We start from the raw sequence: 24423 nt of genomic DNA, 5'->3' as shown, positions 1-24423 counted from the left end.
AAGAATGAACATCAGGGGTGTATTCCATAAAGCAGCGTTAACTTACCATAACATATACCCTGAACCCTGAAACCTGGCTTACTTGAGGTATGCTTGTTCCAAAAACATGTCCGAGAGTAAGTTCTGTCAACTCAGAGTGTGTTCACAGTTAACACACAAGACATTCTCAACAAAGCGATGAATAGACGAGTCACCAAAAAAGTTTGCCATGCTGCTTCTTTCTATTTCATTTGTTCTATGGCCATTCACATAGCCAGTACATATCGCCACCTAATTGGTTGTGCAATCATTTTTCAAACTTTTTGTTTCATCTTTAATATTTAATCACTGAAAAAATTATAATATTGTTTGGCATATGATAATGTATTTTTATTATAGATATACAGTACATTGTAGAAAACGTCCTGTAAAAAAAAGAAAACAGCCTTTGAATGCAGATGCATGTGTGAGATGACAAAATAAATATAGTAAATATTTACAATTGTAATTGTGAGTAAAAAATGTTAACAAAATTGGCATGTATTTAAAAAATTTCATAGATGATGCAAAGTAGTCACAAACATTCCAAACAAGTTCTTCAAAAGTGTTCAATTGCAGACTGAACACTTAATAAAAATGGTATTAAAATATCTTTATGCACTGTGTGAAAACTGTCAGTGTCAAGTGTGCAATTTTCATGAGTGTTCTGCCAGTGGTATGAGAGAATGCCATCTGAGGTTTCATGCTTTTAAGGACTAATATTCTTGAGCACAAATTAGCATATTAGAATGATTTCTGAAGGATCATGTGATACTGAAGACTGGATGCTGCTGAAAATTTAGCTTTGCATATACTAAAAGAAAACAGTCATTTTAAATTGTAATAATATTTCATAACATTACTTTTTTTGCTGTATTTTAGATAAAATAAATGCTGCCGTAGTTAACATTAGATACTTCTTTCAAAACCATCAAAAAATCTACCGGTAGTCTAACAGTAGTCTAAGATTTGAATTTAATCATCATGTACTGATTAATATTTTTGAATGGCTGTCAATAACAAAAGACACAGCCAGATGGTGAAGTTACCTACTTTTTGCATCTAAAAGGGTTCATGCAAACCAAGCAAAAGCTGAGTTCACAAAGGTATACTACATCATAAGCCAATTAACTTGTCTATTTATCCATCACTGCATCATTGTTTTAATTGCATAACTTTTAATATGATGTCAATCAACAATTTCCCAGTAGTGTATGTATGTTAGTCTTGATGCTTCTAGTGGATGGTGTGGGAATAAGAAGATGGAAAGATCTAGAAGGATAAAAATGACAAGGGCAAAAAAGCAGGTAGTGTACTCTGCCTTTTCACTCTCTGTATTTCACATCCTGGCCACAATGAAAGCACCGGTAATAATGGAGTCTGCAGGTTTCTGCCAGCACCAAAGTGAAGCTAAGACCTCTATTAGAGTTAACGCTTGCGTCCAGTTAAGTCTTCAGCGACTGGATGTGCTGTTCTAACGTCCAAACCGTCTCTGTCTGGTTGTGTATACTTGAGGGATAACAGGCTCTTGAGTTGTTGTGTAAGTCTGACTAAAGGTCATTGTGTGGGATCTGTCAATGAGGGAAGCCTTGGCATTTATAACCTGCAACTTCAAGCAGCAACATGCAGAAACCACACACACACACACACACACACACACACACACACACACACACACACACACACACACACACACACACACACACACACACACACACACACACACACACACACAGTTTGCTGCATATCATTGCAATTATGAACTTCGGGCTTCTGAAAGAATTTTATGAATATTTTACATACAGGAAATATTCAAAAATTATGTCTGGGTGAAGACAACTAAATTGTTCTTTACATTTACATTTACATTCTTTATTATTTTTTTTTTTACAGAAAAGCTTGGTGTATAATATTAAAAACTAAGCTTTCTGCATATCATCGTATTAATGAAGTTAAATTGCAGATGCTTAGAAAAACTACACAAAGTTTATGAAGTTTATTATTGAAAACTATCAAAAAAGAGTGGTTTGGATTATTTAATTACTTAATTAACTACTAAGCAAGTGATGTACTGATACATTTCTCCAAATCTGTTCTGATGAATAAATAAACTCCCCTACTTCTTGGATGGCCTGAGGGTGAATATATTTTCGATAAAGTTTAATTTTAGGGTGAACTATCCCTTTAAGATGCTAATATTCCTTTAAGGTGCTGCTTAAGCTAGGAAATATTTTGCAGTGTGCTCAGACTCAGGGATGTCCCAAGTGAAATGTGGTCTTCTGCTCAGCAGATCCAGATGAATCTGTTGGCAGACAGAAAGTAACGTTCTGATGATGACGTGCTGAGTTATGATAGATTGAGTGCTAGAAAGAGAACAGGAGAAACGCAGGAGTGCAGAGAGATGATACATATCACCAATCAATATCTACTGCACTCCTTCTCAGCCGTCTGCGCTCGCAGTGAGTGTGTGCGTGACAGGAACAGTTGTAGAGATCCCTTTAACCTTTTATGTGGACAGGTTGTTGGAGCCCCTGCGGTCGGATTTTAATCACATCCTCTGGTTATTCATAGGAATGAGATACTGTTATCTGCGTGAAATTCTCTCCTACTCATTTTTTTGGGACACAAACTTCTTGTACAAAGAAAAAAGACATGTCTCTCAGATAAATGCAACCTACATATAAATTCAACCCAATAATAACGGTATTTGCTTGTCTTTCAGCCGAAGTGTGTGTGGTCAGAACGTACGTTTTCTTTTTTTTTTTTTTTATCACACTCAGACCATCACCAGTAATGACTTTTCTATTGCTGTCATAACATGACATTGATTTGACAGATTCCATTTCAGATCCACAGGTTTAATGAGATATTTTTAGCCTGAAGCCAAACTGTGTGATCACCTTTTCTTGATGGAATTGCACGGCACTTTAATGAAATAATCACACATCACGCTAAAAGACGGTTAATTGTTTTTGCGGTAAATGTCATAGTACCAGTTCTTTGATTTACCAACACTTTAACTTAATTGGCTTGTCTGCTAAAGGACAAAATACTAAAGGATATTTGCATAAAAAGGTTTTGTTTTGCATACATTTCACTGCCTTTTATTTGATTCCTTTAGTTCATTGTATCTCAATTCTTAAAAATGATTGGTATTGATGGTTTCATGAAGAAACTTCAACGTCCATGGAACTTTCTCATCACACTAAATGTTCTGTATACTGAAAAAAAATATTTAGATTACACTATACTAAATGGCTCCCAATTGAATCACTATTAAAACCTCCTAACAAACCATATTTTCAGGAGTGTTTATGTAATTAAAAAACTATTTTACTATTGACATTCCTGTGCATTTATAAGACTATGAGGGCATCATGATGATTCTAGAAAGGTGCCTCGCTTTGTGCTTTACAAACTTATTGTTAGCTTTGCAACATGCTAATGTCAAACTCCATTTCACTTCATGTCACTTAGAAAGCAGCTGCTTATGTAGACAGTAGGCAGCATGGAAGCTCAGTAGGTTTTTAGAACAGAGCCATATTCTCAACATTTAAATGCATCTTATTTTAGTGATGTTCAGACACCTTTAATGCCATCTTTTTGGTTTGTCTTTGATAAGTTTAATTTGTTTTCTGATAAACATCATCTATATTTTTGAGAAACCTGTTACATATGTAGGGAAATTAACCATCTTCCCAGCTCTCTAGCTTCATGATTTCTTTATTTTGCTTCATCCTCAAATGCTGTATGTAGTTTGTTGCATGTGGACTGTTGCTTCTTTGAGTTGCTTCATTCATTCTTAAATGTTCGGTCAGGAATATTTCATTATGGCTGAATATATCTTCTTCAAGGAGTATTATTATTGTACATTTAAAGTGTAGTTAATGTCATGATTGAGAAATTGTGATTGTTACCCCCACCTGAGACAGAATTGTGTGTGCATTTTTAAATCCACCTGCCTTTCCACCTTAAATTTACATGCCATCTACCATACTGTCCACCCTGACACTTCCATTCACCAAGCCATCCAGCACTTACCCAGCATGCATCTGGAAGAAATTGAGGTGCACATTGTAAATGGCTCCTCCTCTTTTTTTTCTCCTAATGCTCCTAAGCGTTCGACATGCACCAGTAAGTCCCCAGCTACCTGCCAGAAAAAGTCAAAGGTCAGGAAGAACACTGGTGAGGCTGAATGTTGAAAACAAATGCAAATTTGACCAAATTCTCTTGCTTTTAATTAATTGTGAGAGATGTTTCAGTAACTGTTTTAGAGAGCTGCTCACATCTGGTATGTAAATGCTGTATGTGTTTTCTTAATGTACAATTTTATTTTTTATTGACAGTGAGAAAAACTGTAAACTGAAATTGGCTCTTGCTAATGGCCTTTTGTATATTTCTATTCTACCAACAAAACTGGAAACAGTGCTATTAAAGCTACCCCCCGAGTAACATGTGAAGTGACCAACTGCAGTGAACCATCACTTGGTTAACTGCAAGGACATTGCAGAATAAGTTCTATATCATTTTCCAAGACACAGAAGAGAGAATTTGGGGAAAAGGTCAACAAGGGACATCAGAAAGAATATTGACACTGTCAATTACCCACTGTGATCAAACAGCCACTGTTTAATTATGAACTGACCCAGTGAGATTAATAAATGTGATTCTAATTTTAGTTTCTGACATTAATATCATGCATTTAACTCTGTTTCTCTTTTGTTAGCACAGCACTGCCCTGACCTGTGGGAATCTGCTATGGGGTAAGTCATGCCATGCCATTTAGAGCCCAGGGGGAATTGTGTGTGTTTGCATATGTTGTTGGTCATGACAATATCATAAACACTCACTGGCTTATTAAGTTCTACAGGGAAAGTAATAAACAATTTATTATTATTATTATTTTTTTCTTACATTTTAGCTCAATTTTAGTGCAGACCTTTATGCTGTTCTGGGCTTTATATACCGTATTTTCTGGACTATACGGCACACTTTTCTTTTCATAGTTTGGTTGGTCCTGCGACTTATAGTCAGGTGTGACTTATTTATCAAAAATAATTTGACATGAAAGAGAAATTAATCAAGTTAAAACATTACCGTCTCCAGCCGCGAGAGCGCCCTCTATGCTGCTCAAGTGTAGACTGAGCAGCATAGACGGTAATGTTTTCTCTTGGTTCTAAATAAATGCGACTTATAGACCAGTGCGACTTATATGTTTTTTTTCCTCGTCATGTCGTATTTTTGGACTGATGCGACTTATACTTAGGTGTGACTTATAGTCCGAAAAATACGGTAACTGATTAGAATTTTCCATAAAATTTTGGACTTCTGTTCCTTCTATAGATGTAAATCTATTTGGGTTTGTGCCATTCAGAATTTAATGAAAGAGTTTTAAATTGCAGTTAATTTTTATATTTTTTTTAATTGATGTGATTTTTATGTGTCTTTTCCAGACTGTTAACTCAAAAGGTGCAGTGCTTTCTGCAGTTGCACCTTTTTCAGCTGGGTCTCGGTTCGGTTGTTTGGTGCACACTAGAGTGCGATTGCTGTATTCACACCTGCCAAAAAGATCTTTACCAAAGCATGAAACAAACCAGAGTTCGTTTATATCAAATCAAACAAGACAGGTGCGAATACACACAAAATGTGAGAAACTACAATGAAAATTTAAGAAATTAAAATAACTAATTTTGAACAAAGTTTGTTTAAAAAAGTTCAATGTTTATAGATGGATGGATGAAGGGATGGACGGAGAACAACCATAGCAATGAGAGACAGACAGACAGACAGACAGACAGACAGACAGACAGATAGATAGATAGATAGATAGATAGATAGATAGATAGATAGATAGATAGATAGATAGATAGATAGATAAATAGATAGATAGATAGCTCCTGTGGACTGTGGCCAATGCAGTTTAATTCCTTTTCTAGCTACAGTTAATGTTTATCATAGTACTGCTTTATTTGCATTATATTGTTTTCTCATTAGATGCTGAGCCCAATGTAGAGTTCTAGCCTTCATTTTAGTGTTGTTACACCTCCCTCTCTCTTTCTCTTTCTTTGTCTGTCTTACCCTCTGTGGTCTTTTCAGTAGTTGAAATCACAGCTTCTCATTACTGATGAGTTTCACTCAGCAGCACAGAAAGAAAAGTCAGAGGTCAGATCCATATATTTGGTCTGTAGTGGCTGTTTCATTCGTCTGAGCTGAGAGCGCACACACACACACACACACACACACACACACACACACACACACACACACACACACACACACACACACACACACACACACACACACACACACACACACACACACACACAGTGCAGTGAGATTTACAGCATATTACTGTCTCCCTTTCTGTTACTAACTTAGGATTCCTAAAATGTAAAGGTGTCTGAAGTTGAACTGAACTTCAGCCATCAAATTAAAAGTCCATCCGTCCATCCATCCATCCATCCATCCATCATCTCTATATCTGGAGACAGCTATCCATTAGTATTTCCATTCATCTCTATGCTAGATGCTTGGTTAGCGCATTCAGCCCTAGATATATATAATATACAGTGTGGAGTGATTAGGAGTTATAGGAGTTCAGTAATTCCAAAAGTCTAAATAAATATTTATATTATCTGTTGTCGATATAAGTAAGAGCAGCAACAACAGAAACAGAAAAGAACCAACTTAATTGTATTGCAGATATCATTAATGTTCAGTAATTTAATGTAAAAATGTGTAATTATGCTGATTCAAAGGAAAATCAGAAGGCCATATCCTGCCTGGACGAGATGAGGAGCTGGGGATGGAGGAGGGTAATTAGATATTGAGTAATATGAAAGCTCCTTATAATACTGATATACCTTATATATGGAAGCTATGATAGGCATCATATGTAAGTTCTGTTGATTGTGATGGGAACAGTCTAGTTTTGTCACATTGTGTGTTCCCTTTGTAGTGTAGGTTTGTGTATAGGTTGACATGGATCAGCTCAGACTGACGTGACCTGCCAGAACTAGAACTACACTTGATTTGTTGCTGAGTAACATAGTGTCAAGGTACATTCACACTGACCACAGCTAAACTGCAGGGGTAACAATGTTCATAGTCACAGGAAGATAGAGGCGGGAAAGCTGCAGTTTCCAAGGATGTCTATAATGTCACAGTTCATGAATGCACTGTTTCCTGCTCGTTTCATGTCACGTCATGTTGATTGTTGAGTCACAGAGATGCAGATTGTTCAATGGATTGTAATGTTGTTTAACAGCAGCCAATTGTCCAGCTGGCAAAAAACATCAGCAAAAAGTCTTATTCGAAAAACGTTGTAATATTTTGAAAATTGCATGTGACCTAGGACCATTATGCAATTATGCACTATCCATCTCAGCCTCTTTTTAGACGTTGGTCTATTTGTGCACTTCATATTTCTGTGCATTATGGAATTAAATGACTGCACTGTTTATTCTCTACCATGGCTTCCAGATACACCTACAAAAAATGTGTATTATAAATGGGGTAAGTGGCCGATTTTTGAGGTTGCTCCCATTATAATCAACGAAGCCAATGCACACTTTCAGTGTAGAAAGTTCTGTTGATTGTAATGGGAACAGTCTAGTTTTGTCACGTTGTGTCGCTTGCTTTTTAGTGTAGATTGGGGTTTGGCTGTAAAAGAGAGAGAGAATGTGAGAGATTAAGAAAAATGTGTAACATTCCACAGAATACAGATAAGCTTGTTCCGTTTATCAGGTCTTTCAGGATGCGAGTTTAATATAAACCAATTTTATGTTTTCTGAAGTGCTGTCTTTACAGATAGGACGCTTTAGAAAAACACAAGATTTACGTTATCAGGTGACACCTCCTGGGACAAGGTACGTACAGGATGTTTCAGGTTTTTAACTGATAAATATGGCAAAAAAAAAAAAAGTTGACAAAGTAGATGTGGCTTTGAATGAAAAGCAAGAGAAAGAGGACAAACTGAGTGGGAATAGCCTGATAATGTGTGGTGAAGGAATGTTGTCAGTGTTTTCAGGTAATTTCTGCTATGCAATATGATTTCATGTCCCTAGTATATATTTTAAACTCCATAGTTTGTGTCATTCTAAATCAGCCGTGTTATTTAATGAAATTACAAAAATAATTTTTACATTAGGAAGCCTCTCTGAATAAAAATGCAGTATTTTGTCTTACTCTCAGAATCTATCAATACACCCCCGTACTCACGCTGGAAGACTCCTTGGAGAGAACAAGCCGAGAGAGAGAAAGAGGAAGGAGTTGAGGCAGAGGAGCAGGCCCTCCCACCTACCTGCTTCCCACACAGTGAGCAGTTCCTGTAGATCTGGAGGAGGAAGCACTCCAACCTGAATTCTCCTTCTTTCCAAACTCTGCTAATAACCCTCTTAAGCAGACCATCACGACTATTTTAAGTTTATACATCCCACTCCTGCCTGCCTCATGCGGTAATTCAGTGTGCTTGAGAAAGCACAATGTTCAGAAAAATGCTACCTGAAAGCTGATAATTTCTTAAGCTGATGGTTTACAAGGAGAATTTCATGTGCTTTTGTGCTGAAAGCAAAAGCAACTTTGACCATGTTTAAGTATTTATAATTCCTTCAAACTTTGAAGCTATTGCAAAAATCTGAGTTTTAAACCAATTTTGAACCACTCTGGTCCAATCAATGGCTGCGCGCCCCCTCGAAAAGGCTTTGAAGTTTCATTATTTCAATCATTTTCTGCTATTTTGTTTTGCTGAAACTGATGCAACCTATTAGTGTAGATTCAAGTCAAAATGCTGAGACAGATGATAATTATTTGTATTCAAGTGGCCTGTTATGACTCATATTAGTTCAGTCATATTTGGCTGGAGTTTTCAACCAGTTGTCACACTGCAGACAACGTAAAATCACATCTGAAAGGCCTTTAAAATAAAGCAACTTTTCTAGTGATGAATTTTAGCCATAAAAATGTTCAAAACATCACATATAAATAATCTTGAAGCTCACAACAACAACGGAAGAACACTGATTTGACATAACACTTTCTTGGAGCCATTTTTACACGTGTCCATCACAGCAGTTCATCGTTAGCTGCATGTTCCTCACAATTTTTTCTTCATAATCACAAGAATTTATGGGAAGGAGCCATATCAACTTCTGCTGCCTGACAGGGATTTTTGACAGCCAGAATTTGCTCTCGAAATCTCACTCTCCTTGCAATTTTTTTTTTCCTCATTCTTCATCTCTTTTCACACTCTTCTTTACCCAGTGTCCCTCTTACAGGGTTTGATGGACGTGTGGATTTCACCGACTTCATTCTGTTGTGCTACAATCCTGACAGGCCAAGACATGCAGGTGTCCCCTCTAGCCTCCATTCAATGCTTACAATGAGAAAAATAGGTTAATTGCATTTTGAGTCATCTCTGGTAAGGCTGACTGATTTTGACGTTTATGCTCCAGGAGGAGAGCACTGTTTGTGTAATTTAATTAAGAAATTCACCCTGTATGAATCCACAAAGAGAGGGGTTTATCTATACTTAATTATACTGCATAAGTGGAAAAAAAGTCATGTCTTCTTTTCAAAATGGGTAAGTATCATGTTATTTTATTTGTATAATGAGAGAATCAAAACCTGTTCTGCATCTGTTTCTGGATTATCACCTTGTAGATTATTAAAGACTGTTACTCTTCATCTCCTTCTTCATAGTGCACGTATTCCCTCACATCGTGTTGCCATGCATTGTTTTTTTTGTTTTTTTTTTCATTCACCAGATGTTGATTAGAAACTGATAATGAATAATTATTCAACATAAAAGCAAATATGCATTGGGGAAAACATTTGGATGATGATTTTATGCTTTTAGTTCCTTACTGCACACTGCTAGACTTATATCTGTATGATTTTATGTTGGTTACTTAAAAAAAATACAAATTAAATGGTTTGTAATATTTCATAAAATTGTAGTACTTGGGCTGTCTCTGAAATGCCATTTTTGTACATTTTCCAATCCAAAATTACTTTTTTTTCCTACTATGATGAAACATATTATGGATAATTCTGAAGTAGAAGCTAGTTAGCTAGCTAAATACATACATACTTAAACAAACCCCAGACACATACATATGAGATGACTTGTGACCCTGCAAAAATATGAACATTGCTGTTAGCTTTTTTTGCAGAGAATTATGGGATTTTCTTGTGATGCCCAGCATGGCATCTGAAGACTTTGTGTGCTCCATTTGAGCATCCGAAATTATGTTTCAAGATTAATATTGCCAGCCATCAAGGTAACATTATAATTCCAAATGCATTTGAAACCGAAAATTGTCACATGGAATGTAAAATGGAGACATACTATAACAGACAGCTGACAGGACTTCCTGTCTGAGATTCAGAGTAGAAGAGAGGTCAGGTTAGATCCCAGTGCAACCAGGAACTCAAGCAGGGCTATGAAAAGGGGAAAATGAAAAGGTAGATGTGTAAGAAAGATAGATCATATAAACACAGAGGAAGGGTGAGAGAGACAGTTGACCTTGTGAGTGCTTCCAGTCTAGGTGCCATTGATTTGTTTACCTGGATTGAGCTGACAGCTCCTCATTATGATTTACTTTAGAGAATGAGAGAGAGAGAGAGAGAAAGAGTTACAAAATAAATAAGCCCAAGTTCTGGGTACATATAGGACAGAACCCATCTTGGGTTAAATTTACCCAGCAAATTGGCCTGTTTATTTAACCCAACATAATGGGTTGATTAAACCCAACTAATGGGTTTACTCACTTTTAGAAAATGTTCAGATCTATTCTAAATATCTTCTTGTTTTTCTAATAGAAATTAATTGGTAACTATGATAACCAGGACAAAGGCAAACAAAGTCAGTTGAGTGTTTCCTTTCAAGTTATTCTTCATCAACAGTAGCCTACAGAATGCATACAAACAAGTGTTAACAATCAAGATTCATAATTAGGTACAACTCATAATCGTCACTAATTCGATTCTGTCTTCTTGACTGACAAGCATATAAAAATCTACAATTTTGTGGTATTAATGTCTTGAAGGCAGATTGGAGATCAAATAGTTACCCAATAATGTGTCAATCAGGTTTGAACTGTCCTCTGGTTGAGTTTGACTCACCCAGTCGTCTCTAAATGAGCGGAAGTACCTGTTATGGCCACACGGAGCCAGTGTTGCCACTTCCAATGCAGGCGCGCAACGCGCGTTCCTCTTCTCAGTCAGAACACGCGCCTTTTCGCGCGCTCTTGAAGATGTACGCGTGTTATGTTTTAGCGGTCTTTGTTTCTTCTCGAAAGCGGTGGGATAGTAATGAAAGTCTCGCGGGCTGTAAGATGCTCCCGGCATAAGTGGTAAAACTTCCAAATTAGCTGCTAAGTATATGTGAACACTCTATATTAACGAGGTGAGCTCTGTTCCTGTCAAGAGAGGAATTCATTAGTCGCGACGGCGTGCACATCCTGTTTTTACTCGTTAAAAACAGCGTGTAGGTCTTTAAACTTAACAATATCACTAAAATATAGCATTACAAATTGAACCAAAGTGATAAAGTTAAAAATGACAACACATTTGTGTTTGAAATTGAGTGGCTAGCCTATTTGCCAATCTAATGGCATTTTTTGCCATAGGAGAACTGGCCCCTGACTGAGTCTGGTTTCTCCCCATGTTTTTTTTCCGCCATTTCTGTCACTAGTTGAGTTTGATTCCTCACCACTATGCATTTGGCTTGCTTAGTTGGGGACATTTGACTGATTGCACAGACACCACTGGAAGAGACTGGTTGATGACATCACTGAATCATCAATGAGCTGATTTTAGCTGGAAAAATTACTCTGTTATTGTCCTCTTGCATTGGTAACAAACTGTTTTCCTGTTTGACGCTGTAAAGCTTCCTTTACACAATCAGTATTGTATAAAGTGCTATAAAATAAAAATAAAGGTGACTTGACTAGTGGAAAAAAAAAACATGCCTGCAGATGTTTGGCTTCTTGTTGGGATAAAAAGAATCCCAGCACCTTGAGGTGTCAGTCATTTCCCCTTGGCTGTGTAATTAACGTGGAAGTTATGAGACCAATATTAAATGTAGAGTCTCCCGGCAGCGCTGTCAAGCAGGTAACCTCCCTCAGCTATGATTAAAACCACTCTGTCACAGTAACGACCACTGGGATGCAATCGTTTGGCTGTGCATCGTGAAACAACCAGCGTATCATAACCAACAAAACCACTCAGCAAAGTTTATTTATCATTTTATGGTGTGATATATTGCAATTAGGAGCAGGATGCAAAGACAAAAGCCCATTAATGGAGCAGATTTATCTTGTGCCGAAACATTGGAGAAGAACAGCACCAGATGGCAACCATATCTATAAATAAGTCATGTTTCAGAGAAGGAGATTAGTGCTTTTGAGCTGATTTTTAATGGTCCCCCACGGAAATTAAAACATTGCCCTTTAAGCTTTGCAGTAAGCCCCCCCCCCCCCCCCCCCCCGAACCCCCCACCTGCTACGCCCCCCCCCCCCCAAGGCAGAGGCTGACATGTTTAAACAGGTACCATTATTTAAAATTGCCATGATAATGTATGTTGGATCGCAGTTTTCAAATTCTTACCTTTCCTGTTTTTTTCTTTCTTAAAGGTGCCAGTGAACTATATTTTCATGCATGTGATCACTAAAGACCGGAAACACCAGTACAAGACACAGTTAAGACTTTATTGCAGTTCAATAAATCAGTAGGTGATATATATTACACATTGTTGACCTTCTGGCTGTTTTAAGAGGTAATTTTTAAAAGCTGCATGGTTTGTAGTAGTGCGTCGTTAGAAGTAATTTTGTAAAACTTAGTGTGATTGCAGCTTAGGGCTGTTTTTTAAGGTACGGATATGTGCTAGTGCTAACCTTCTTTCATCCCTTAATTTGCATTTCGTATCGGCTGACTTTCTCATGTCTCTAACTTTAGCTGTTCCCAGAGCTAACCTCTTCATATACTCAGCCCACTAGTATCTATAAATAAACATTTCATCGATTGCTTGAAGCTTCCCATCCACACAGTAAACACACAGAGCATCACCTCAAAGTTTGATGCGGATGAACATAAAAGTGCTGATATACATAGAACTTTTTTTTTCCGGTCTCAGAACCGTGGATCAGGGTTGGTGAAGATAGTGGGCTTGGCTCATCAGAACTCTGACATTCTGAGTTATGTAACTTGTTTCCGCAGCCTACAGTCCGATACACCCACCTAAGCCTCCACCTTTTTATTTTTCCATTTCTGACAATTGAAAACTTGAGAACTACTTCTGGTATAATGACACAGCCAACTTCGAAGATACTAGACGACATTGTTTCATTTGGCTCTTCGGTCTCTCTTTTGGGGGGTGTCTGTTGACAAATGAATAATCACTGATGGTGACATAAAATGGCCTTGAACAAAACCTGAATGCTCTCCATGGGGCTTTCTTGAGTTCGGACATTAGCAGTGAGGTGAAAGAACTTGCTGAGAGTGTGAGCCTCTAACGGGAGAGAAAAGATCTGATTATTCAAACACTTCCATATGAACAGGAGGTCCGGTGTAGACTTTGACCAAATGTGTGAATCATTTGTGTCCAGAAGTGTATTTTATTTTTTTTCAGATTAGGTTAGGGTAGCTATACCTAATATAATCAGGCAAGACAGGATACCTCTGCTGCATTACTTTAAAAAAAAAAAATGTCCAGATGTTCTTGAATAAATTTCTGCTCATGGAAAAGGAGATTCCCATGATGTGATTCACTAAAGTGACTGAACCATGCATTGATTAGGTATTAAAAAGATTCTCCAACATAAATTAGTTCAGATTTTTGATTAATTGTGTATGTGATGCTCCTACAGAGATCTTTAACCTCTTCTCCCACCCTTCCCCTCTAAACAGGAAAAAGAGCACAGTGGTGAATGGATTTTTACTCTTCCTTTGGTTGGATCTCTTCAGGGAAAGTAATCTGAGAGTGCTTTTGCCAAAATAATCTATTTTTCAAGAACCAGATCTGGGAGACAATAATGAAAGGACCAAACTATGAATGTGAACTACAACATACATGGTGCTACCAAACAAAACTCAATAAGTGGGTCGATTGCTCCCCAGTGCAATACTGGCAGCATCTCTTTCCTGTGTTCAATCTTTTGTATTACCCATGCATTACCTCATCAGTAAGTTTTGAGCTACTATTGTACAGATACATGACTCACTCTTGAGTTCAGTTTAACCCTCCCCAGGCTATCTGTGGAGGTCAGGCATTACAGTAAAACAGCTACCCCCCCCCCCCACATCAAATGTTCATTTCAAAAATCCTAATCTTGGCATGTCTCTGTTGCAGCTACCTGCCATGCATAGGATATGTCCCTCATGGCAGCACACATCAGTTTTGATTGCCATTTTGACATGGAGGTAGAATAAAAGTGCAGTTGGTAACCCTGCAGTCATGAGACCACTTTGACCTTACTTGGGCATTAATGTGGGTTTTATAGATATGTATTTTTCTCAATGTATGTAGGCTATTTCGTGTATTTTGTATGGTGTGCATATACCTAGGCTTATTTCTTTTGGCTTACGAGTCATTGTGTTCTCTCTGTCTTTAGGTATACACAAATCCTGTTTTGCACTCATAGTTCCAGAATAACACTTTTTTTTTTTGGAACAGCTCTGACCACTTCTGTTTTTATTGTTCCAAAATTTAAGAGCTTTTCACAACAGTATAGCACATTAATAGAAAGTGAGTGAGACTCAAGAGTAACATGTAAAGTCTTCCAAATCATTCCAAGGTCTTTTAGTAAGGCTTCCTCCCAAAATATTAGAATGATTCCATTTAAAAAAAAAATGTGTTTATGGATTTAGATTCCATTAAAGTTTCTTAAACATTCATTCCTCCATTGATGCGTTCCAAACGGCATACTAAAATGACTCTGAGTCGGCTCTTTTAGTGAGTCAAAACCATATAGTGAAACATCGTCTCATTAGTGAATCAAATTCGTTTCCTATTAATCAATCAAAATCACTCATGATTCAGTTGTGGCGATTAGCTACTAACCAAACCATTGAAGGTTATTTAATTTTGTCATTGCCATCTCCGAATTATCTGAGAACTGTTATCTTATGTTGTGCTTAAGGTTAGCAAGGCTTATATTGTCTTTTTACTGAGTGATTTATCATATGTGTAAAGATTTTACTCAATGCTTTGTTGCTATTGTATAAAAGAGAATGACATTTTAATTTGAGTAATTTACTGTTGAGACCAATTATTTTTGTTTGTCACCTCTAATGGCCCTTGAAAGTCCGAATTTATCTCATTAGCAATGTGGATAATAAATGCGATAACAAAATGTTTACCAAATATTTATTCCAGAACTCAAAAAGAATGGTTAATGGAACTGTTTTGGAACTCCAGTCACCACATTCCTGTAAAACTGCAGCACCTCGGACAATTCCACACCCGCCCCGCCCTCAGGGAATGATTGACATCTGGCTTTCCACCAGCTGCATCCAATCAACGGAGGATCTGGGACTTGCAGTCGTTGCCCGTGGATACAACAGGGGGAGCTTCAAAGCGGTTGTTTACAGTCGAGAGCGGCAGTCTGACTGGACGGAGGCATCTGCGATTTTCTTGCAGATGGGTTAAAGGCGAACCATCTGGGAAGTGCATGGACAATAGTTATTACTACCGTACCTAAAGAAAAAAACAAATTCCAGCTTATCTTGTAGATGCTCACCGGCCGCTGATAGAACCACCGGGTTATTTTCCTTACGACTGGTGCGCATCTTGTCTGGGTTGCTTTAGGACAAACAGCAGGATCTTACATTTCACCTTAACTGACGAGCTTTTTGTCGAACCAAACTCACTGGAAAAGATGGATAACGAAAAGTACTTGCCAGAACTGATGGCGGAGAAGGATTCTCTGGACCCGTCCTTCCAGCACTCATTGCGGCTTCTTGATCAAGGTAAGTCCCGCTGTCTCCTGTGACCTGTCAAACTATTCGGGCACACCAGCTTAAATGCTCCGCGATGTTGTTTTGCGCGATCACGGGGTGATGATGACCGGCTTACTTTGTTGTCCTATTTTTGCACAATTTGCTTGTTGTAACATATACCAGCATACTATGAATTTATGCATGTGTATTGTTGCAATCCGTTTATACACGAATTCATTTGACTATAACTGGAGTAGTAGTGAATAGTTAAAAAAAAAAAATCAGTTTCACTAATGAATTCTTTAGACACTATTTCTTGTTTCTAGTTATTGTCTCATTACATATTAGAGCTAGTGATTTCCCATTGTCGCTGGTAACGGATTGCATTTTTCCTTATACCCAAATGTAGGTTAGATGATTTTCTGATGATTACTTTTTTTGTTGGTGGTGTTGTTGCTTTTTTCTGTCTTCTGCGAGGAATTAAGCATTTTCTCAAGAGCATGAGCTCATTTGTGCTTCTCTAAGGAAGCAGAGCAGATTTGAGTCCAGAGAGAGTGTAGACTCATTAATTAATCTGTTTTAAAAGCGCTGCGCAGAACTGATATTCTTGATAACGAATGTAGCAGGTGCAGTTATTCGAGTCTCTGGATTGAATGTAAATCTTTTGGGGCTCTCAGGCAAATCAGCGTCAAATGGAAAATTTGTTTAAACACTAGAGCGTTTCATCCTGATATTTGTTTTTTTAATTTTGCTTTGACATTTGCATTCAAATAATTTGTTTTAAGATATAAACAACCTTCCTGTCTGCTTATCTATATGAACAGCTTGAGGCAAGGTTGATGGTTTGGTTTGAAGGTTGACAGGAACATTAGCAACTAAAGCAAAAACTTACTGGTCATATTAAAAATATTGATGTTGCATGAATGCTGTTACATCAAAATAGGCAAAATGGCGTTATTCGGTCTAATTTCATATGCCTTTTTTTGTCATACCAGTAAAAAAAAAGTTGGCACATAACTGTCATAGATTTGTGCTCCATCTCTTTCTATCATCCGAATGCTCACAGTTGTAGTGTTACACAAGTAATTTGATGTAACTGAGACAGACGTTTTTCATTTTTATGCTGGATTTGTAAAGAGAGACCACAAGTCCAAAAAACAGCACAAATCAAGCCAACATCATAAAATTAGTCCAACTCAATAGCTTTGTGTTCCACAGAAAAAAAAAGGCAAATGGGTTTGTAACTGGGAGTGAACAATTACTTAAGAGTGCAAAGACTGAGACTGTATGTGATGAGAACGCTGTAAAATTAAATCAGAAATGTGTTTTAAACTTCCATTTTACAAATGGAATGATGCTTTTTCCTATGCAATATCCCAAAAATATTTTTTAAGGGGTCATTCCACACTAGACTTTCAGCTCACGAATTGGGGTTATGTCGTCAGACGTGAAGCCTTTCTCGCTTCTCAGCAAAAGCTGTGAGGCTCTATCTCTTTATCAAAGGCACATCAAGTTGCCATGGTGGATGATATTCAGACAAGTTCTGTCACCGCTAACTCAGATTTCTGCAGAGACCGGTAGGGTTTGGTGTGAGAACATCAGTGTTTCTGTCAGAGCGAAGAGCTGGGGCTACTGTATGACCAGCGTAGCGGATAACACATTTCTCACATTTCACACACTCAGCACTTTTCGGCCTCATCACTCCATCTCGCTCCTTTTCTCTTTAAGAAATTGAAAGGACTTTTAGCAGCATGATATCTCGTAGTGAGAAGCATGATGACAGAAGGACAAAGTTTAACCCTCTATTCAGTTTCTGGACAGTTTCACTCACAGCAATGAAAACGAGAGAGAGAGAGAAACTGAATAAGCCAGGAAGAAAGAGACTATTTCATAAGTGTATTTGCTCGTTTATTAAGAAAGATGCAATTTGCAAGTAATTAGCTAACATCTCTGAATGCTTTATTGGCAGAAATCAGCATAGGCGTCCTGGGGTTTGGAGATGTTTACATGGCTGCCAAATCTTGAGAAAAAACTTGCAGCTCTTATCTCCAGTATACTACAGATGGCTCATGGTGTCATGTTGAGTAGCTCTCATCTTAGAATCCGTAACTAAATTATGTAATTGGTAGGAGAAAAAGAAGAAGAGAAAGAAAAAGCAACATACAAATACGCAATCGCACATACATAGGTGATCACACTGTTTGGCAGGCTTCACAGGCTGCTAAACAAATCTTTACTGGCTGGAAACAGATGCAAAGGGAGTTTCATTAACCCAGCGCACACCAACAGTCACCAAACCCCCAAATCCCACACAATCTTTTACTTAATTGCTTTAGAAATGCCTTTCTTAAGAGCGTGTGAGATGCTAATTAGGTATTTAGTGTAATTACACTCCATTAAATTAAAAACGGCTCTATAATTGTGATTGTAAGAAAAGTAACATTTTATGTTTCAGTAAAAACCACACACACCTAAGTTTACTTTTAGTAGCAATGTGTGTATTCTAACATATAGTAAACATTTTTATTTTTTGAAGAGGTTTGTAAGTCTGGGTATTACTCAATTTACATCATAATTAAATGCATAGTAATTTAAGCCAACTTCATTATTGTATTGCAAATAAAGTGCACCAAATGCATGAGAAAGATTCAGCCACTTCACAGGTTTGCTTCAGTTTTGTTTACTACATGAATATGGCAGCTCCTAGAGGTTGTGTATACATTAACGGAACTACAAAAAATTAAATGAATGCATGCACATATCCAATAAACATAAAAATGCACCAAAATATGATGCAATTTTGTGAGGAAAAAAAAATGGCAATATCAGTGGGTCAGTTTCGCTAGGTATTGCAGACTTTCTTTGTTTTTACAATGTTTTTATCCTATGCCATTTATGTGGAAGAAGAAAGAGCAAGTGATGAGAAAAAGAGGGAATCCTTTAGCCAATGTATGCTGTATTCCTTGTTGAAGAAGAGAAAAGATGGACTGTAAGATTAATTTAAGATTCAGGAAGAGTCATTGATTCCTGCTATGAAAATGAAGCTTTTTTCCCCCTTTCTTTCTCTGCCCTTTGGTCTGTGGTTGTATGGCAGCTTACAAAACCACCCACCAGCAAACAGAAAGAGCGCCTGGCAGTGCATCAAATGCCTTGTGAACGGAGATAGATGGAGACAGTTAGAAAGATAAATTGCGAAGAGAATGGCACTTGATTGAGATAATCATCACTGTCTCTCAGACGCCCCGGGCAGCGTTACTATATTTTCTTGTGTGTAAGTGAAAAGCTGTCACTGTGAGTTTCTGATCTGAGATCAGGTCAGTTGGTGCTAGTTTTATAGAACTGGAGAAGACAGGATGAGTAAAACTGATCTGGAGTCAGTTCTGGTTGTGTATAGTGCATAGATACTCACTCACAGATTGAACAGATCTTTAAAAGCTGTTTTTAACCATTCAGGGTTGTGTTGCATCTGTTGTCTATAATTCTATGAGCAACCTTGTCTGTGCATTATTTTTTTTATTATTTTTTATTTTATTTTATGACAACATTCTGTACATGATCCATCAAATACCTCTTATTTATTGCATTTTTATTTTTTATTTTTTTAAACATTTTTTTAAACATTTTTTTGCAGTGGACAGTTGTGCTATACTCTCACAAAATGCAAGATAGGGTGTGATTTAATAATACAGGTGCATCTCAATAAATTAGAATGTCATGGAAAAGTTCATTTATTTCTGTTATTCAACTCAAATTGTGAAACTTGTGTATTAAATAAATGCATTGCACACAGACTGAAGTAGTTTAAGTCTTTGGTTCTTTTAATTGTGATGATTTTGGCTCACATTTAACAAAAAAAACCAGTGCACTCTCTTTTGTTCACTTTTCCTCTATGTGAAGTGAGAACTGTTTCCTGAGAGACTCAAATTGTTCTTCATAAAATCTAATGACTGCTCGTTAACGGCAGTCCACACGTATTGATTTTACCCTTAACATCTGATTAAGGTTCCTAGTTATGTCAAAGAAATTTCTAGCCAGTGTAATTTACTGTGAGCTCTGGTTTATGTCCCAGCATTGTGCTGAGTGATCATCTCCAAGGGACAAATAATATTTAATGGTGAAACATGTAATTTCTTCCACCATTAGCAGCACCAAGCAGGTTTGTATTAAAGTTTTCTGTCTTCCTTTACTTAGACCCGCTTCAAACCCAAGCCAGTGGTTAAGGCAATGTCCAGTCTCTTCAAACTGAATGAAGTTTCCTTTCATGCCTCTAGCAGGGCAGAAATGGCACACTTCACCTTTAACAACCAAATGAATCCTAAATAAAGTTTACAGGACTTTTATGATAGGGAGTAACCAGTGCGTGTCAGGTGTGACATTGTTTTCAGAATCTATTTTTACGTTTGTATTTACTAAAATGCAATAGATGTTTGCGTGTCACCTCGGATTACTCTTTCCCGATCTCAAGCCGCAGTCGTTTCGCGGCTCCTCTACAGGTGTAATCATCTCCAGCGGGCCTTGCGTGATGGGATGGGTGATTTTAAAGCATTCTCATCCCCCATAAAATGCAGTGGTGTGGAAAACGTGCCACGCTTCTCATTTTCTGTTTGGGAGGAGAAAAAAAGAGGCTTTTTTTTGTATCTGCGTATGTCAGTCTCAGCAGTTTCCGTGTGGGGGCTTTCTCAGGTCAGCTCGAAAAACAAATGAGCTGGGAATCTCAGACGTCAAGCAATGATTTGACACCAAGGGTCAGGGATAATGAGCCGGAGCGTGTAGCTGTGAAATACTGTCTCTGCGTGTTTGAGGAAAAGAGGCACTCCATTCCCCCTCCCTTCCTCTCCACCTTGCCCTTGAGAACTGGAAATCCGTAACGTGATATGTAGTCTTGTGGTCTCACTGAACAACCTGTGGTGACAAATAATCCCCTCGACTGCAGTATTTTCATAGAAGAGAGAATCTGTGGCCGGATTCACTAAACATTCTTAAGAAAAAAGTCTTCTTAACTACCATTTTCTGCTTATTTTTTTAACTTAAGAAAACAATTAAGAATATGTTGTATCCCCAAAAATTCTTCTATATATTATTAAACTTAAGAAGAATTTAAATTCTTGAAAAGAATCTTCTTAAAAATCATCGATAATATCTTCTTAAAGTTAGGATAGCATCAGAATTGTCCTAAATCCCAAAGAGTAATGAATGATTTAATGAATTTATCAAGTTATTCCAAATGAATTGTTATATTAAAGCATTTCAACAACACTAGCTACATTTAATACATAGTAGGACTATAGTAGGGATGTGCACAAGTTTTCTGAAGTGACCGCGATGACTGATAATGTAAGCAATAACAGCAATAAACATGATTATATGTAAATCAAACTTTTTGCTTCATAATTCAGTAACAACTGGGGATCTCTTTTTTAATTTTAGCCTATACATATGACATAATCTCCGGCAGTATATTCTGTGCAAATTAAAGGGTTAGTTCAACCAAAGATAAAAATTAGACCATAAATTACTCACTCTCAAGTCACCCTCTGTGTATATGACTTTCTTCTTTCTTTTCAGTTATATAAAACATTTTTTGTCTTTGATCTTTCAAGCTGTTTGATCCATAATAAAAAGTCTGAAGGAAGAAAATCATATACACCTTAGATGACTTGAGGGTGAGTAATTTATGGTCTAATTTTCATTTTTGGGTGAACTAACCCATTAATGCGCCCATACACAGGACACATTTACTGTAGCAAGTGCAGACATACATACCGGAAGCAAAAACACAGCACAAAAAATGAATTAAACAGATCGTTGCAGCTTGAGACAGGCTCTTTACAAGTAACTGTTCAAAAACACAGTGCATTAAAAACACAAAGCCGAGTATCAGTCAAGCTGGTTGAGACAAAAACAGTGTGCGCGCTTATTGGGGTAATCTGCAGGAAGTGCAAAAAGACAATCCTTGAAGTGTGTTTATTTCTTTAGAAGATTATCATGAATCCAGCCCCAGTGTCTGTCCAATTCACCCAAAAAAGTCTGTCTTCATGACAATAAAGTGACAATAAAGACATTTACAGTTACAAAATGTTTCTGTTTCCAATAATTCTGATCTTTTAAACTTTCTGTTCTATTCAAAGTATCCTGAAAGGCAATTTGTCATGGTTTCCTCAAAAATATTAAGCAGCACAATTGATTGAAACATTAAAAATAAGAAATACTTGAGCATCAAATCAGCATATTAGAATTGTTTATGGAGGATCATGTGACCCTGAAGACTGGGATAATGATGCTGAAAATTCAGCTTTGAAAACATTTTTTTTTCTTTCTTTTTTTTTTTTTATTCAGGTTACATTTTTCTGGACTCCTTTTTAATGGTTAAATTAAATTGCATTAATCAAAAACCTTGCCTAATTAAAATCATGAAAATATTTTTATTTACTTTTCTCATGTTCTGTTTTATTGCTACCAAATTCTGTTTAAGCACATATTATTATTTGAATTCATAAAAACCAACTTTTACATTTATTAAAATGTATTTTTAAATGTTGTTCATGTGTTTATGTCCTCATGTGGTGAGAAGGCATGTATTATAAACAAAACTTTGCTTCTGCGCCATTCATTAACACATAAACACACAGAACAGGCAGGATTCTTTTTGCAGCTTAATATTTACAGATACTAGTCCATATCTCATTTTTATTTAAGTGTACTGTACTTTTGATTAATTCATCCGAACTTTGACAAATTCTGACATTACATGTTATACTGCATTTTTATGAGTGGATTCAGTGATTCCATACATGTTTTCCACATCGCGGAAATCACAGAGACCATGTTTAAATGCAGTCTGCAAGTTACTCCCAAAATCCACGCAGTCTACAGATTCCATCTGGGTCGACTTAGGGCTTCAGACGAGTTATTTCTGTCAGATGATGACACTGTTTCCATTTTTGGGTGAATTGTTCCTTTAAATAATGCATGCGCTCTTTGTTTACATCTTTATGCCAGACAAGACATGACTTCGATACAGCTAAACGATCCCAATCTGTGCTCAGGAGTGTTCGCTGCTTACATTAGGGAGCTCACGGTGAGACTGTCTGGCAAACCTTCAACCCGCGGCACTCTAATGTTAATCTAGGCCACCAATCCACCCCTGTGGTGCTCCCCTCCTCATTTATAGAGTATTAATCTCTTACTGCTGCAGGTTGTTAATGCATCGCTCAGAAGAGCAAGGGACAGTACAACAGCAGCCCTGGATAACAGAGGATTAGAGAGACACTGAGAAAGAGAGAGAGACTCTGTTAATCAGTGTGTCTTTGTGCTCCGGGCTACAGTTTGAATAAGGCTGCACTCCTCCATGGGGAGAAAGTTATTTATGAAGGGCTGCCACCAAATTAAATTTCAAAAGGCAGGGAGAAGGCAATAGGAGAACGAAATGGAGGGATGAAATTGGAATTGTAATGGGTGAAAAAAATAGGAGGAGGGAAAACCAGCAGGACAGATAGGAAACAAATAAAGCTAGAATGAAAGAAAGATGAGAAATAGAATATGATATTATGTAAATGAGACAGTTCTTCATGGTGCTGTATGACTGAGGGTGGCTCTTGGATACAGACTCTTTTGGGCAGTGGAGGTCGGATTCGTTGGAATCTCTGGGTATCAATGGAAGGCGGGATTCAGTGTGAATCTGAGTGTGATTTCAGAGAGATCTGTGATTTTCACACTTTGAAAGGTGTTTTTTGTGTCTCTTCACAACACAGGGTGTTTCTCAGATCCAGATGCTTCCACTAGAAAGCTAAAAATCTCCTGCAGTACTCACAGTATGCGATTGTGTGTGCTGAGATTACATTGGCACTGGCTATATTTCCATCCATTTTTAGGTGAATTTTGGGATATTGCTTAAACGTGGGAAGGAAACGGCAAGAAGGATTCTAAAAATATATGTGCTCAGTTGATCTTGACAAGATTACATTCCCAAACATCAGGCATCCAAATGAAAGATAACATGACAGTGGATGTTGTTTCATTTCATCTACGCGATCTGAGCCACAGGTCATTTATTATGTAGGAAAAAGGAGCCAAGGGCTTCCGTGCTTACAGCAACTTTTATTTTTATTATTGATTTTATTTTCTTGAACGCACGGGATAGAAACAGTGCTTTATTCGCAGATGTTTTATGCAATGTTCTAATTCTGTAAATGCACAGCTTTAGAAGGAAACATAGTTAGTCTGGCCAATGATGCTGCCTGGTAATGTTTACTTTTTTTTTAATTTATTTTATTTTTTTTTTTAGCATTGTAACTCAAAAGCAGAACAAGAGATGAAAGATCTTAAGCCCTCTCTAAAAGTTTGAATCATGCAATCAAAGAATAGTGGAAATCTATTGAATATGCAAATTAATAGTTTTCAAAAGAAAATGTGTTTAAGTTGTTTTAGAGTGCTTATATACAAACGCACACACACACAACACACTTG

The 24423-nt window shown here is 37.3% G+C and overlaps 1 protein-coding gene across 1 annotated transcript in view; it reads left to right on the top strand.

The window, feature by feature from the left end:
- Nucleotides 1-15575: 15575 nt before the first annotated feature.
- LOC127935476 (KH domain-containing, RNA-binding, signal transduction-associated protein 3) overlaps nt 15576-24423 on the top strand; it is a 127675-nt gene continuing 118827 nt past the window's right edge. Inside the window, exon 1 of the mRNA XM_052533377.1 lies at nt 15576-15987. Coding sequence (XP_052389337.1) covers nt 15897-15987 — 91 coding nt within the window. The 5' untranslated portion in view covers nt 15576-15896. The remainder of the gene's footprint in view (nt 15988-24423) is intronic.

The sequence above is a fragment of the Carassius gibelio genome, chromosome A19, assembly GCF_023724105.1.
Source record: "Carassius gibelio isolate Cgi1373 ecotype wild population from Czech Republic chromosome A19, carGib1.2-hapl.c, whole genome shotgun sequence".
In the NCBI taxonomy this organism is placed as follows: domain Eukaryota; kingdom Metazoa; phylum Chordata; class Actinopteri; order Cypriniformes; family Cyprinidae; genus Carassius; species Carassius gibelio.
Note: the sequence above shows the minus strand (reverse complement) of the source record. Positions and strands in the feature narration are given on the sequence as shown.